This window comes from Monosiga brevicollis, genomic scaffold, assembly GCF_000002865.3.
Source record: "Monosiga brevicollis MX1 MONBRscaffold_37 genomic scaffold, whole genome shotgun sequence".
NCBI lineage: Eukaryota > Choanoflagellata > Craspedida > Salpingoecidae > Monosiga > Monosiga brevicollis.
This window is the reverse complement of record NW_001865074.1, coordinates 288,162-302,088: the sequence shown is the minus strand read 5'-3', so window position 1 is coordinate 302,088 and position 13,927 is coordinate 288,162. Positions and strand designations below refer to the sequence as shown.

Genomic DNA, 13,927 nt, shown 5'->3' with positions numbered 1-13,927 from the left:
AGCGTCGTCGTCATCTTGCTTTTCTCACACCCCTTGATGATGATTCTCTCTCTCTCTCTCAAACCGACCAAACCAATTCAAACTCTCTCTCAAAGTCTGCTCTCTCTCAAACTCTCTCAAACTCTCTCAAACTCTCTCAAACTCTGCTCTCTCTCAAACTCTCTCAAACTCTCTCAAACGTCTCTCTCTCTCTCTCAAACGTCTCTCTCGTATTTTTTTTTTTTCGGCAGAGGGCGTATTGATTGCTCGAACAGCCGAAGGATCCTTGGCTTCTTCCCTGCATGCACTTGCTTTCCCGATCCCTTGCCTATTGTGTGCCTGTTCCCGCCTCGTGAAGCGTTGCTGAGCGCTGCGTTTTGCGTTTTGCAATGCCGGCTTCGAGCCAAGGGGCGGCAATCGCCCTGGTGGCCCTGCTCTTGACCTCGACGTTGGGCGTCAGGGCTCAGGGGCACAGCCTCACCTGGGCCGCCAGTGATGGCGCATCGGGTTTGACCGGCCTTTGTGAACCCGGTGTGTACATGGCATCATGACCATGAATGTTTGGTCCGCATCCCGCCTTCCCGCTTTGTCCTATCTCATTTGTGTCTGCTCACCTCACCTGGATTTAGGTGCCGGGATCAAGCTGTGTCACGCTGATTTGGCCGTCTACGAACTGTAAGCAAACCTCTCCCCACAGCTCTCGCCCCAGCAATCCCGACTCAACCAGCCTTTGCCCGCCTGTTTCCAAACTCCAGGCCAGGCTGCAACGTCGCCAACTCTTTGACGCTATTGCCCGATCACGTCTGCACCAGCGCCATCGTGCCCTTTGACCACCACCACGCCCTTTTTCACGCTTGCACAGACGCTAGCGAATGCGCCGACGGCATGTACTGCGCTACTGAGTGCTTTCAAGGGGTATGCGGCAACGGCAACCCCGCCCTGGCCGCCAATACCTCCTTTTGCCAGCTCTGCTCCAACCTGGATGCCGACCAGATTGTTCCAGCATGTCAAAACAAAGCCCTTCCCCACGCGCTGGCCACAGCGTCAGAGCAAGTAGCCGAACAACCCTTGAACTTGGTGTTTCAGGGCTCTGCCTCAGATGCTAGGCTCACATCAGACCACTTTATCAACGAACAAACAAACTCAACCATGGGCAACGCGACCCACGATGACCTGCTGTACTTTCCCGCCCCACCCTCGGCAGAGTGTATGTATGCCCCGCCGTCGCTTGCTGCTTTGCAGCTTCCTAGGGAGCAGTCTGATACAGCCAACTCGAATTTCTTCAATCTCTCACTGGTTTTTTTTTTTTTTTGTTCTTGTTTTTTTGGTTTGTTCTTGCCGTTGCCGCAGCCTACGTCATTCAAGTGGACACCAGGCTCGAGGCTATGAGCCTTACGCTTGGCCCCGGCGTTCGACTTCAACTGGTACGCGGGTCAAGCATGCGCCTACAGCACAAGATCGCTCCCACCCCTGGCCTACGTTGATTATAGTATCAGCTCACGGTGACTTGCGCCATGCGTTATCTGTTCTTGCTTACAGCACCAATCCGTCTCCCTGTCTCTGAGTGAAAGTATGTATTCTCCGAGTCGGTGCAGTCGGCACACCAGGCTCCCTTGGAGCGGCTTCTCATGAACTTGATCCCTTTTTTTTTTCTTCATGATTTTCCATTCTGTCCCGCAGAAACGCACCTATGCGTTGCTGATCGCACCGTTACCGAGGAGCCCAGCAGTTGTGCTGGCAGATGCCCTGCAAACTGTCTGAGCTGCGAGCTCTCGGGCGAAGACGACTTTCGTTGGGTTGCCTACGGTCGTCGCTTCTACAATCCCGTCTATACCTTGAACAGCCGCGGTACGAACTCTGCATCCTTAAAACGCAAGGTTCCAACTGTGAGGAAAACCATAGCCGCCGTTGATGCAGTGACCACAAACCATGGCAGGCCAGAACACTCGTACCGAGTGTGAGAACCTGTGCCGCTTCACCGCCCTCGGCAAGTGCTTTGGCTACGACTATGACCCATCCGAGGACGTTTGCAACTATTACGTTGGCTATCTGCCTTCGCTCGATGACGCCAGGTCAGCCTGCAGCATCCGTCATAATCGACTTGTCGCCACCATGCGCTGATGATTTGCATTTAATTGCTGGAGCAGCGTCATTGAGGCAGGCGATACCTTTGGCATGTATCTACGCCCATCCTGCCGTCTGTGCGCCCCTGGAACAGTCTTCGACCCCTATTCTGGATCTTGCGAATGTAGGCCCCTGTTCAGAAGTTGTCGAACCTCTTGGTCAAACTTTCCTCTTTTTTTTTTTTTTTTTTTTTTTTTTTTTTTGTTCGGGGGATAAGACTTCTGAGTTCTTGTTTTCTGATTGCGCTTCTATCCTCTGACACTGGTCCTGACAAGCACCTGTTGGCTGAATCGTCACATTTTAGATGACAGCATCCCACCCACCTTTCTTGCAACCACTGATCAAGTGGTCGAAGCCGTACGACCCGTGCATCAAATGCATCCCCAGCTTGAGTGCCTCGGCTTTGTAATGACTGTCGGCTCAATCCCGACTGTCCTAGATCGTTACGGAAGGATTTGTTCAGCAAGCCACTGACAACATGACCCTCTTTACCAGCTACATACAAGTTGTATGTTTCCTTACCTCTTCTCATGATCTTCTGAAGACTGCACCCTCACTCTTTCTGCTGTCTCGCCCACCACTCGACAGCGCGCCTCGGGCCTGGGTCTGCCTCAGCTGACGCTGCAGCACTCTGAGGATGAAACAACAGCGCCGTTGGTGACCACCCTCACGCCCACAGCAGTGGAGGGTCGCTTTCTATTTCAGGCTTCTTTGCCCAGCCTCGGGACTGCACTTCGCGCTCGGGCAATTGACAAGTATTATGCAGGTCGCACCGTTGAGATCGTCTTGAGTGGTAGGTCACAATGCACCACGCAATCGGCCAAGCCTGTCGAAGACCGGAGACTTTGCTCTTGTCAAGCATCTCGCCTTAAACAGTGGTGTTCTCTCTAGTGACGGATGCCGAGACATCTTGCGTGTCAGCCGGTGTCATTTCAACTGCGGGGTGCACTGCATCGCAGGTTTTGACGGTATGCCCGCCTCAACACACCGCCCGCGTGATCTCCCATCATTCTGACAGTCAATCTCATCCGTTTTGTGCGACTAATCCGCCGTGTCCACAGCTACGCGTACCCTCTCTTCAATGTCCTGCCTCAAGCTCCGCGTATACCAACCCTGGCCAGGCTCTTGCCGTCGCCTTCCCCGACGTCAATGGTGACGGTGTCGCAGATCAAGTCTCTGTTCTTGGCCTACCACCTAGCATGAATGCCACGGCCCGCCTATCGGCCTCGAGCGACCCCATCTGTACGCTGCTCCTTGCACATCTCAAAGCATCTCTATTCTTTGCACGCCATACCTATTGCCACTTTTTGTTGTCGCATTCTTATGCTTTCCACTGCTCATGTTGCTATTGTCAGTTGCGATGGTGACGGGTGGCATCGTGGAGCTCGATGCTCGCCAAGAACCTTACATCTTTGAATTTGTTTACACGCATCCACGACTGCGTGGCAGCCTCTCTTGTGAACGTGCAGTACGTGTAGCGCCTTGAACGCACCCCTACCGACCTCGACCCTTGTTGGCGAATCGGCGACCCAACTTGCCGCGTGCCCTTACCTGCCTTACCCGCCTCGCCGTGGATAGATAACGGTCCGCCAAGGTTTTGCTCTGGCCTCTACCGTCATTGATCGATTGGCGTCAGCGCATGCCCAATACGACATTTTGGTTGCGCCAGATGAACTCAGCTGTGCGTCCATCTGGGATTGACGGCATGGCGTCATGATCAAAAGAAAGGCTTTGATGTCCAATCCATCTCACGCTTGTCCACTTCTCGTTTATGCAGCCGCGACACCAGACCTACCTTCCTTCACTGGCGATCTGTTTGAGAATGATGCACTCAACTTTGGTATCGTGAACGCTCACGGAGGGCAAAATGTCCCCTTCACGCTGGATCTTTCGAAATTTGCAACCAGTGCCAACTTGACCTGGTCCATGACCTGGGTATGGACAATCCCTCCTTCTCTCTTTGTCATGCTGAGTGAATGGTGTCACTTGCACACACTTTGGTTTGCCGACTAATTTTGTCGCTTTACTGATTCATCTTCCTGTTCTGCTTGTCACTGGTTCGCAGTGTGCCAGCACCTTTATGGGCGAACCGACCTACACCATTCCTGGCAACGTGACGGTTAGCCCGAAACCTGGGGACGGCAGCCTACTTTCGTTTTTTTTTTTTTTTTTTTTTTTTTCGATAATTTTTTTTCTTTTTTTTCTTGGTTATGGTTGTGGTTGACCTCACTCAATGGCCTCTGGCAATTTGATGTGACGACAGGTCACGTTGAGCATGATCGATGGCGTGTCCACACTGGGTGTGGCTAGCATGTGGCTCTCTACTGGGGGAGAGTGCCTGTATTCAACGGGCACGCTACCTTTTACTCTTGGCCTTGAAGCAGCTGACCTGGCGGCTGGCCTGAACGTTTCCAGCTACGCGCTCTCCGCCATCAACTTTCGCTTTGAACCTGCGTCGTACGTGCAAATGTTTGACATTGCTCTTGCTACTCTTGAGTGGCCACCGAGTTGCCACATCCACACTGAACTTAACCCTACCCCATTTCTGCCCTGAATCGACATGATTGCACTTAGGCTGCCAGGCGCCGTGCAAGGTTTTTCTTTTGCCACACGTGGTCAGGATCGCCTGATGCTGGTGTTCAACGACCCATCTCAAGCCAGTCGGCTCTCCAACGTGGATAACGTCGCCCCGAAGGTTCGGAACAGAGGCCCTAAAACCTTGGTACCTGAGGTTCTTGACGTCACACCAGCTCACCGTGTTCAAAACACTGTGGTACTCCGATAGCTCTTCAACTGCCCCCAATCCAGCGAACTTTTGTCCGCAATTCGTGCTGCCTTTGGGCTAGCCAGCACGGATGCTGCTCGCCTCCCGCTGGGCGTGGACCAAGTCCGCGTCGACTGGACTTTGCCCTCTGTGTCTGATAACGTGGATCTCAACTTGCAGCCAATCGCGGATGCGAGTCAGCCGTTGCCCAACTCGAGCTTCTCTGTCTATGGCTCGCCTTATTTTTTTGGATATAGCGCGCAGGATTCGGCCGGCAACATCGCTCTTCAGCCTTGCTCCTTTGAGGTTGGCCGCATCGTGAAGACAGATCATTCTGCACTCACCGTGGCTTGTCCATCCAATATCTCTTCGCATCAGTCCTGTTACTCACCTTTGCCTATCGTCTGACTTGCACTTGCATCAGCTGCCAATCCAACAGTATGAGAGCACAGCCACAACCGTGACCTTTCCAACTCGAACACTTCAGCCAGCAATGTTTGTGCAAACAGTCACGCCAAGCTTTGAACACCTGAAGATCAAAACTTTTACTCTGCTCGATACGACGGCCGCGGGCGTGTCCGTCGGCAGCACAACAAACAAAATGTCATGGCGGGTACAGATCGCCAACGGCGAACATGGTGTCCATGTCCGTCGACGCAGTGATGCGCTTTCCATGCAGTTTTACCTGCAGTTGGCTGTTGACGAGTGTACGTACAGTTTGCCCTCCGACTTTGCAATATAGCTGTGCTTATCCTGACCCCAGTCTGCGTTGCGTCACGAAAACAAATTAACGTTCTTTGAATAGATTCGGCCACTTCGCTGGAATTGGCTCCCGAGCAAGATGAGGCCCCAGACTATCGTCGGCGTAGCGCCAGCGGTGTGTCCTTGCTGCCGCTCCTTGCTGCGTGGTTTTTCCAGTTCTGCGTTGAAGCTTGGCTCTCATTGTCCATGGATGTCAACCTTCCCAGTTCCGGCCGTGGTAGAGATTGCCTTTGCAGGCGTTACACGTCCAGATGGAGCAGAATCTGACTTTTTGGCCGATCGCTGGTACAAGCTTGAGAGCGCGTCCATCGCGTATCAGAATGGTCGTGAGGTGATCTCTGGCTACAGTCCTAAAATGGACCACGATTTCGTGTTTGAGGCCATGATCATTCGTGTACAGTTTCCACAAACCCGAACGGCCATCATGCCCACCGCTTCTGCCGCGCTGCAGTTCAAGCTTCGCTACACGCTTCACACCAGCGACCCCAACAACGCAGCGCTTGCCGAGCTAACTGAGTACGATCCCGACCCTCCAACTATGGAGAGTCAACTGCTGAATAACGGCCTCACGACTATCGCCACTCTGCCCAACGCAAGCTATGCCGTGCTCAACATTGCTCAAGACGGAATTTTAGCTCGATTCTTTGTCAATGGTGTGCTCTTTGCTTTCCAGGATGATTCCCCTATCGTGGATGTGGCCTTCTCTCCGGGCAATGGTGCTGCGCTCAACCTGTCGGCAAGCCCTTTCACGGTGACGGTGACGGCCATGGATGATGACCTAAATCTGGCCACGGAAACCTTTCAGCTAGCGGTGTATGATCCGCAAACCCCCATGTTCTTGGAACCATGCCCAAGGACCGTGGTGTTGCAAGTCCCACCCAATGCGTCCGACGGCCAAGTCGAGGTTCACAATCCTGATGAGCTGGCGCCCCCGTTGTCATCGACCTGGGACAATGCCGGAGTTGTGACTCGCACCGTCCAGGGTCTTCAAAACCGATATCGACTGTCAGACACCGGCGCCATGGTGACGGTGGGTTGCTTGATGGGTGGGAGGGAGACAGGTCATGCGTACAGTGCGGGTGTGCGCATAGTGGCCCAACGCTTCATTCGGGTGCTCTTTCACATACATCTGGTCTGTCGCTGTTAGACAACGATTGAGGACGCCGCTGGCAATTCGGCCATGTGCAACATCACCGTCGATGTGAGAGACATCACCCCTCCAGTTGTCGTCTGCCCCGACTCATCCGTGGATCTACTCGTGGAGGCAGACTCCGCCGAAGTCGATCTGCACCGCGAAGTCTCTGTGACCGACAATTCGGGCACGACGGTTGTGCCGGTGTTCAACTTCAGTTCATCGACGTTCGTGGCCAACAACGGTGCGCTCTCTCCTATCCGCATGCTTCACGATGGTTCACTGGCGCGTCAGCTACGTTTGGTCATACCCGCCACTCACCGCATGGAAACACACTTTTATCAGAACCGGTCTACGTTCTTGCAACGGCCACCGATGCTGCTGGAAACGAGCGGCGTCGGGGGACAACAGCGCTGCCAACACCGCTCTCGTGGGTGGCATTGCAGGTTAGCTCGATTGGTCTACCTCAAACTCAAAAATAGGCCTTTGCGAACCAATTTCAATGTCTTTGTCTGTGCCGTCTCTCAACCTGATGTTCTGTGCCAGGTGCCATTGTCTTTATTATCATCATCGCTGCCGTCATTCTTGTGGTCGTTATGCGCGCGCGAGCCAATCGTGCAGCTGATTTTGCCGGTACGTTCCACGAAAAGGGGTCTACTGTGCTGCAGAGTGGTGTAAAAGTCGTATGTGATCTCATTGTGTTGTGTGGTTCCAACTTCTAGTACTCAAGGCACGTCTTGAGCAGGATTCAAACCTGCAGCTTTCCAAGGAGCCGCGCGAGCTTAATCGCGAGTGGCTCATCGTCCTCAGCGAGCTGGGTCAAGGCGCCTTTGGCATCGTCTATGAGGCCTCTCTCAGTGAGCCCAAGGCCCCAGAAATCCAGGTTGCCGCCAAATCCCTCCGCAAAGACGCTATGGACAACGAGCGGGAGGAACTGCTTGAGGAGGCCTTGGTCATGGCACAGATGGAGCATGCCAATGTGGTGGGCCTCATTGGTGTCATCACCAAGGGCCGCCCCATCTACGTGGTCCTGGAGCACATGCGCAACGGGTCTCTGAAGGACTACGTGATGAACAAGACGTGTACACCGGCCCAGCAAGTGACCTGGAGCCGCCAGGTGGCCAGCGGCATGGCCCACATCCACTCGCTCGGTTTTATTCACCGCGATCTGGCTGTAAGTTGTATTTTTATTTTTATTTTTTTTTTTTTTTTGTTTGTTTTGTTTTCGTTGACTCGTCCCCCGGCTGTGTCTTGACCATCCTTCGTTCGTTCCATGGTTCATTCCATCGCTCAATCGCTTACATGCTAATGGGCGGGTACCTACTGGGGATTTGATTGTGGGCTAGGCGCGCAACGTGCTGTTGTCGGCATCGCTGACGGCCAAGGTGGCCGATTTTGGTTTGGCCCGTGAGAGCACGGATGATGCCTACTATCGCTCGCGGGGTGGCAATGTACCTGTGCGCTGGACCGCCCCCGAGGCGCTGGAAGATAACATTTTCAGCGAGAAGAGCGATGTGTGGGCCTTTGGTGTGCTGATGTATGAGGTGTATACCAAGGCGGCTATGCCATACACCGGTTGGAACAACCAACGCGTGTGGATCGAGGTGACCAACGGTGAGTGCACATGCAAAAGCTGCTGGGCTTTGAACGCGAAACACGTATCTTTCGCTGCTCCTCGTGCGCTCGTAAAGCTGAGACGTGTGTGCCACGGGCATGCTATAGGTTTTCGGCTTCCTTGCCCAGCGGATTGCCCCCTGCCGGTCTTCAAGATCATGTCCATGTGTTGGTTGCATGATCGTCACGAGCGCCCAAGCTTTGAGACGCTGGTCAAGGCTCTAGCGGCGCTGGAGACTGATTCGGACATGTCCAGCCTCTTCCAAAGCAACTGTGCGTTGATATCGGTGATCTGCCCTGGCAATGTGGCGTTGTCGCCCATGCAGGCGTGGGCAAACATGTCTCTGCCTGGACATGACGATGCACCCTGTCTTTTCTTTCTTAGACATTGAAGTGGATGACGCCTCCGAGCCCGAAACGGACGAAGTTTATGGCAACGAGGGAAATGTGTCGGCACCTGTTCTCACACGCCGACGTAGGTGGTTTTCGCACTCGCTGAGTCGTTTGCTTCAACACAATATTCAACCTCATCTTGATGTTGTTTTTTCGGGAATAATGCGCTAGTGGCTACGGCGAGTGACGTGGGCAGCCGCGTCGATGTCGTGGGCTATGGCATGGGCACGCTACGCTACTTTGGCCCGCACAAAGTCAAGCGTTCGCCTCGGTGCGGGGTGGAGCTTGATGACGCCGTGGGCAACAACAATGGCACTGTGGGAGAGCATGAGTACTTTGATTGCGCTGACCAACATGGTGTTTTGGTGATTCCTGGCAAGGTGAGCGGTGGCATGAGCTAGGCGCTGCAGGTGCATTCGCAGCCGCCTTTGTTTCGTTTCTCTTTCTTTTTCTCTTTCCCTTTCTTTTTCTTGGAATTGTCATCTCATGCTTGAGTCAAATGGCCTGTCTTGCAGGTCTTCGTGGTAGTGGAAGCCTCAGCTGCTCGGGTCAGTCCCCGTCCTTTGACTGTTGCGTGCTTTGCCTTTGAGCGCTGACCAAGGGTCGATTTGCTATCCTAGGCTGGTGCGGACCTCTACGACATGGGAGCCGCGGACACGGGGAAAGCGCAGGAAGCTGACAGCGAGGCGCAGCAATTGTATGATATGGGCAATGTTGGCGAGACAAACACAAGCACTGCTTCGACGAACGAGCTTTTGTACGACATGGGCAATGCAGGAAATGCTGCCACGAGTCCAGCCTCGGATAACGAGCTGCTTTACGACATGGGGCGTGCAGAAGCCCAATCAAGTGACGCCTTTGGCCTCTACGATATGGGTGCCGAAGCCACTGGAACCGACTCCATGGAGGTATGTTTTCATTGTTCGCATGTCAATTGGGCAAATTGTAGGGTGGGGGAGAGCTCCTGTCAAACTTGTGCGACGCCCTTTGCCTCACGCATGCATCCCTTCCTTGATTTCTACAGCGCGGCTTTGGCTTTGAAGAAGAGTCACAGATGGAGTAATTGTTTACTGTCTGAACCACCGTCATGGCTCACCCCTGCAGTGCTCACCCCTGCAGTGCTTCGGTCAAAACGCAAGCCACATGCGTGTGAAAAATTGAGTGCTTTCTATGGACCCCTAAACAAAATCATAAATATCCACTGAGCAGAGAGAGATGAGAGAGAGAGAGAGCTGAATTGGAGAAAGAGAGAGAAAGGCATCAAGAGCAAGTGGTTAGAGAGAGGGAGAGATCAGAGCATAAACAACAGCCCGAAATGTCAGCAAACCCTTGCATGAAGGCGAACACAGTTTCTCTCTCTCTCTACTTTTCTTTGCTGCTGCTGCTCTGCTGCTGCTCTTTACTTCTTTCTCAAACCGACCAAACCTCTCTCTCTCTCTCTCTCTCTCTCTCTCTCTCTCTCTCTCTCTCTCTCTCTCTCTCTCTCTCTCTCTCTCACATCATGAATCCAGATCTGAAAGCTGAGCGCGCTGGCGCTAGCTTTGATCCCAAGGCCTTGACCCCACACCTCTACGGCGGCCAGGTGAGACGACTGTACCTTTTACACTTGCTCTCCTTGCAGCATTCAGGATCGTCTCTTGGCTTGATGATGCTGCTGAGAACTGCTCCTCAGGCTCGACTGGAGCGCTTTAATGCCGTGCGGCGGCTCATTGAAGAGGACCCCGTCTTTCGGGTGGATGACTACTACTTTGCGTCCCGCGAGGAACGGTATGAGAAGATAGCGTTGTACTGACATGAAATGCGTCTTTGGGACCTCGGCCCAGCAGCTTGACCTCGGTGATGAGCGAGTCGTTCACCGCGCCTCGCAAACTCACCACACCCCACAGGTACACGAGAGCCATGGAAAAGACATCGCGATTGGTGCAGCTCGTCAAACAGCACAACCTATCCGAGGAGGAATCGATCGTCATGCGTCTGTGCATTCGCGAGCAACTGCCTTTGGGGCTGCATTGGGTATGTACTGGCTGCGCCCAGCGCTCGGCTGGGTTCCCCTAGTGCTCAGTACCAGATTCTCCTACGCCCTAGGTGATGTTTATACCTGCCATCAAGGGTCAAGGCACTCCCGAGCAACAGAAAAAGTGGCTTCCCTTGGCACAGTCACTGCGCATCGTTGGAACTTACGCGCAGGTAGGCTTGCTTGCCGATATACCTGTACGGCGCGACTCTGCGTGGTGCGGGTGCACCAACACCGCTGCGCTCATCGCTCGCCATGGCATCTGACACCAGACGGAAATGGGGCACGGTACCTTTCTGCGCGGTTTGGAGACAACGGCTACCTATGACCCGGCCACAAAGCAGTTTGTGCTTCACATGTCGGTATCCCGCTGTGTTTGCTTGCTGCGCGCTGTTGTCGTCACCTGCTCATGGGCAGGCTAATCTCTACTCTCTTCTGTCTGTACTCTTGTTGCTGCAAACTCGTCAACAAGCACAGGCCCACGTTGACGGCGACAAAGTGGTGGCCGGGTACCCTGGGCACATCGGCCACACATTGCGTCGTCATGGCTCGTCTTCTCACGCAAGGCCAGGATCATGGACCCCATGCCTTTATCGTACAGATTCGAGACCTTGATTCGCACAAGGTACACCCTCTTCTCCTCCGGCAGAAGGTTTTGTCCACGTAGATGACTCAACAAAATGTGTTTCGGGCACGCCTGCACTAGCCGCTACCGGGCGTCTCCGTGGGGGACATTGGTCCCAAGCTGGGATATGACTCGATGGACAACGGCTTTTTGAAGTTGGACCACGTCCGCATCCCTCGCGATCAGATGCTGATGAAGTTTGCTCAGGTCTGCGCCTCTTGCTACCTCCGTCACGATCGCGCGACCACGTCGCTCTCAGGACCCCAAGCCATCCCCAGTCTGGATTCACGTGTGGTCGCCCGAACGCCCGGACGATTTTGCACAGGTGTCCGAAAGCGGTGCATACACTCGGCCCCCAAACACCAAGCTAAGCTACGGGACGATGATTTACGTGCGCAGGTCAGCCAGGCCATGATGGACCGTGTGCTGTAGAGCTTGTGACACCGCGGCATGATCTCATGTGGGACGGCACTGTGTGTCCCTGATCGTCATATAGTGTCATGATCTCAGATGCCGCGCGCCATCTCCAGGCTGCCACGACGGTTTGTATCGCGAGCGCATCCTTCCTGGAAAGGTGTGTGACAGACATCAAACCTGTGCGAATGACTTTGCATCCCACAATAGATTGCCATTCGCTATGGAGTTGTGCGACGTCAATCGCTGCTTGAGGAAACGGCTTCGAAAGAGACGCAAGTGTTGGATTACAATAGCTCGCAGCAACAGCTATTTCCCCTCCTCGGTTGGGCGTACGCCTGCCATTTCGCTGGCCAACACTTGATCAAGATGTACCAAGACCTTCAGGTGAGCCGGGTTCATCAGTCATAACACGAAGCATGAGTGCCGCTCTCATGCGTGGATGACGTTGAATATGCAGGCGTCGCTCAACCGCGCTGATCTTTCCATGCTTGAGTACGTCCACGGCACCACCACGGGGTTGAAGGCCCTGGTGACCACCATTGCCTCTGAGGGACTCGAGGTGAGACAATCGTTTGGCTTGCAGATGACAGAGATCATCTGCGCGCATCAAGAACGTTCATAGCCCCTCTCATATCCTTCTTTTTCCTCGCGGTCTGTGGCCTAGACATGCCGAAAAGCCTGCGGTGGACACGGCTATTCGCGCTTTTCAGGCTTGCCTGACTTTTATCAGGATTACGTGCCTGCTTGCACTTATGAAGGGGAGAACAATGTGATGAAGCTGCAGTGTGCGCGCTACCTGGTCAAATGTTTTCGCCAAGCCGCCAAAGGCCGCAACTTGGCTCCGGAGATGTCCTACATTGGCCAAGCTACAAAGCCGAGTCACACTTCTAAACCACTCAACCTGGATGGCCCGGTGCGTGAGCCATTTTTTGCTTGTGGGACTGACCGACCATGATCGCCACCACGTGTGGGAACTCACATTCGGATGCTCTCATTTCCTATAGGATGCCTGGTTGCACTGGAAGATTCAAAGCCGCGTCTTGGAGGCCAAGGCTTGCCTGTGCGTCAAACGAATTTGTGGGCCTCGTCATGAGAGCGGCTCGGCATCTCAAGTGTTTGTGTCTGCGACTGCCTCTGTAGGTCATTGGCGGCCGCCGTGCGTGAACTTGACCGGCAGTTGGGCAGTACCTCCAAAGGCAAGGCTTGGAATAACGCGGCCGAGCCACTTTCCGCGGCTGCGCTCGAGCACAGTCAGGTCAGCCACCCTGACACCCCTGCCACCGCCCAAGGTGCCAAGCTTGAGCATGCAAGCATGCTGACAATATCATGCGTGGCGGATGGTCGATAGGTTGTGATGCTTCGACTCCTGGAGGGTGGCATTGCAACACCTAGTATCGCCGACACCGCTCGGCGTGCGCTGGAAAGCTTGCGCTCCCTGCTGGCCCTCAAGTTGATCCAGGCACAGGCCCCAGCACTGCAGCTGGCAAACCTTTTGTCTGCCATGGATGTTCAGCACTTGAGCACGGCTGTACGTGTGACGGCCAACTGCAATGTTGATGCCACCATCAGCAGGCGACACAACGTGCCTCTGACGATGAAACCGTCATCCTTTAGGTCACAAAGCTGTTGGCAGTGGTACGGCGCGACGCTGTAGCCCTTGTGGATGCCTTTGACCTGTCGGATCACTTCCTGAACAGTGCCCTGGGGCGCTATGATGGTTGGTCACGTGCTTTGGCGTCGAGCCATCGATGGTGGTGTTGCCTTTGGTTGTCTGTTTGCTTTTTTATTTTTTTTCTAACTTGGTTTCTGATGCGATGACTCGTGTGCCAGGACAAGTGTACGAAGCTCTTTACGCTGCCGCTCAAAAGAGCACTCTCAATGCTACGCCGGTATGCTGCCTGGAACATACAAACAAGAGAAAAAAAAACCCCCTCAAAGAGAAGATCTCTCAAAGAAGGGTTGCAAGTACTCATTTCGCTTGCCTCTTGCGGTACAGGTCACTCGCGCGGTACAAGAGCATCTGCAACCCCTGATGAAGTTTTCGCGGGCCATGCTTGGCATGCCCAAACTATAATCGGAAAGACACGACCCACAAAGTCCAAT

The 13,927-nt window shown here is 54.0% G+C and overlaps 2 protein-coding genes across 2 annotated transcripts; both read left to right on the top strand.

Moving 5' to 3' along the window:
* Window positions 1-39: 39 nt before the first annotated feature.
* MONBRDRAFT_34458 (uncharacterized protein) lies at window positions 40-9,942 on the top strand (the record flags this gene model as incomplete). The annotated part of the gene is made up of 35 exons (XM_001750163.1): window positions 40-200; window positions 440-510; window positions 609-654; window positions 735-1,186; window positions 1,330-1,403; window positions 1,519-1,549; window positions 1,660-1,827; window positions 1,916-2,051; window positions 2,127-2,227; window positions 2,408-2,460; window positions 2,543-2,611; window positions 2,692-2,896; window positions 3,122-3,205; window positions 3,271-3,345; window positions 3,459-3,571; window positions 3,682-3,784; window positions 3,881-4,038; window positions 4,169-4,222; window positions 4,367-4,560; window positions 4,678-4,798; window positions 4,889-4,990; window positions 5,048-5,173; window positions 5,292-5,574; window positions 5,673-5,744; window positions 5,836-6,659; window positions 6,777-7,005; window positions 7,308-7,394; window positions 7,484-7,935; window positions 8,108-8,375; window positions 8,484-8,648; window positions 8,761-8,850; window positions 8,940-9,148; window positions 9,284-9,316; window positions 9,389-9,676; window positions 9,793-9,942. 35 exons carry the CDS (start codon window positions 40-42, stop codon window positions 9,829-9,831), a joined length of 5,736 nt encoding a protein of 1,911 aa, XP_001750215.1. The 3' UTR covers window positions 9,832-9,942.
* Window positions 9,943-10,101: 159 nt separating this feature from the next.
* MONBRDRAFT_29702 (uncharacterized protein) lies at window positions 10,102-13,898 on the top strand (the record flags this gene model as incomplete). The annotated part of the gene is made up of 18 exons (XM_001750162.1): window positions 10,102-10,350; window positions 10,441-10,535; window positions 10,655-10,781; window positions 10,854-10,955; window positions 11,055-11,144; window positions 11,354-11,407; window positions 11,489-11,614; window positions 11,667-11,806; window positions 11,904-11,949; window positions 12,032-12,208; window positions 12,282-12,383; window positions 12,489-12,737; window positions 12,829-12,884; window positions 12,965-13,079; window positions 13,173-13,352; window positions 13,439-13,541; window positions 13,655-13,713; window positions 13,821-13,898. 18 exons carry the CDS (start codon window positions 10,102-10,104, stop codon window positions 13,896-13,898), a joined length of 2,148 nt encoding a protein of 715 aa, XP_001750214.1.
* Window positions 13,899-13,927: the final 29 nt, after the last annotated feature.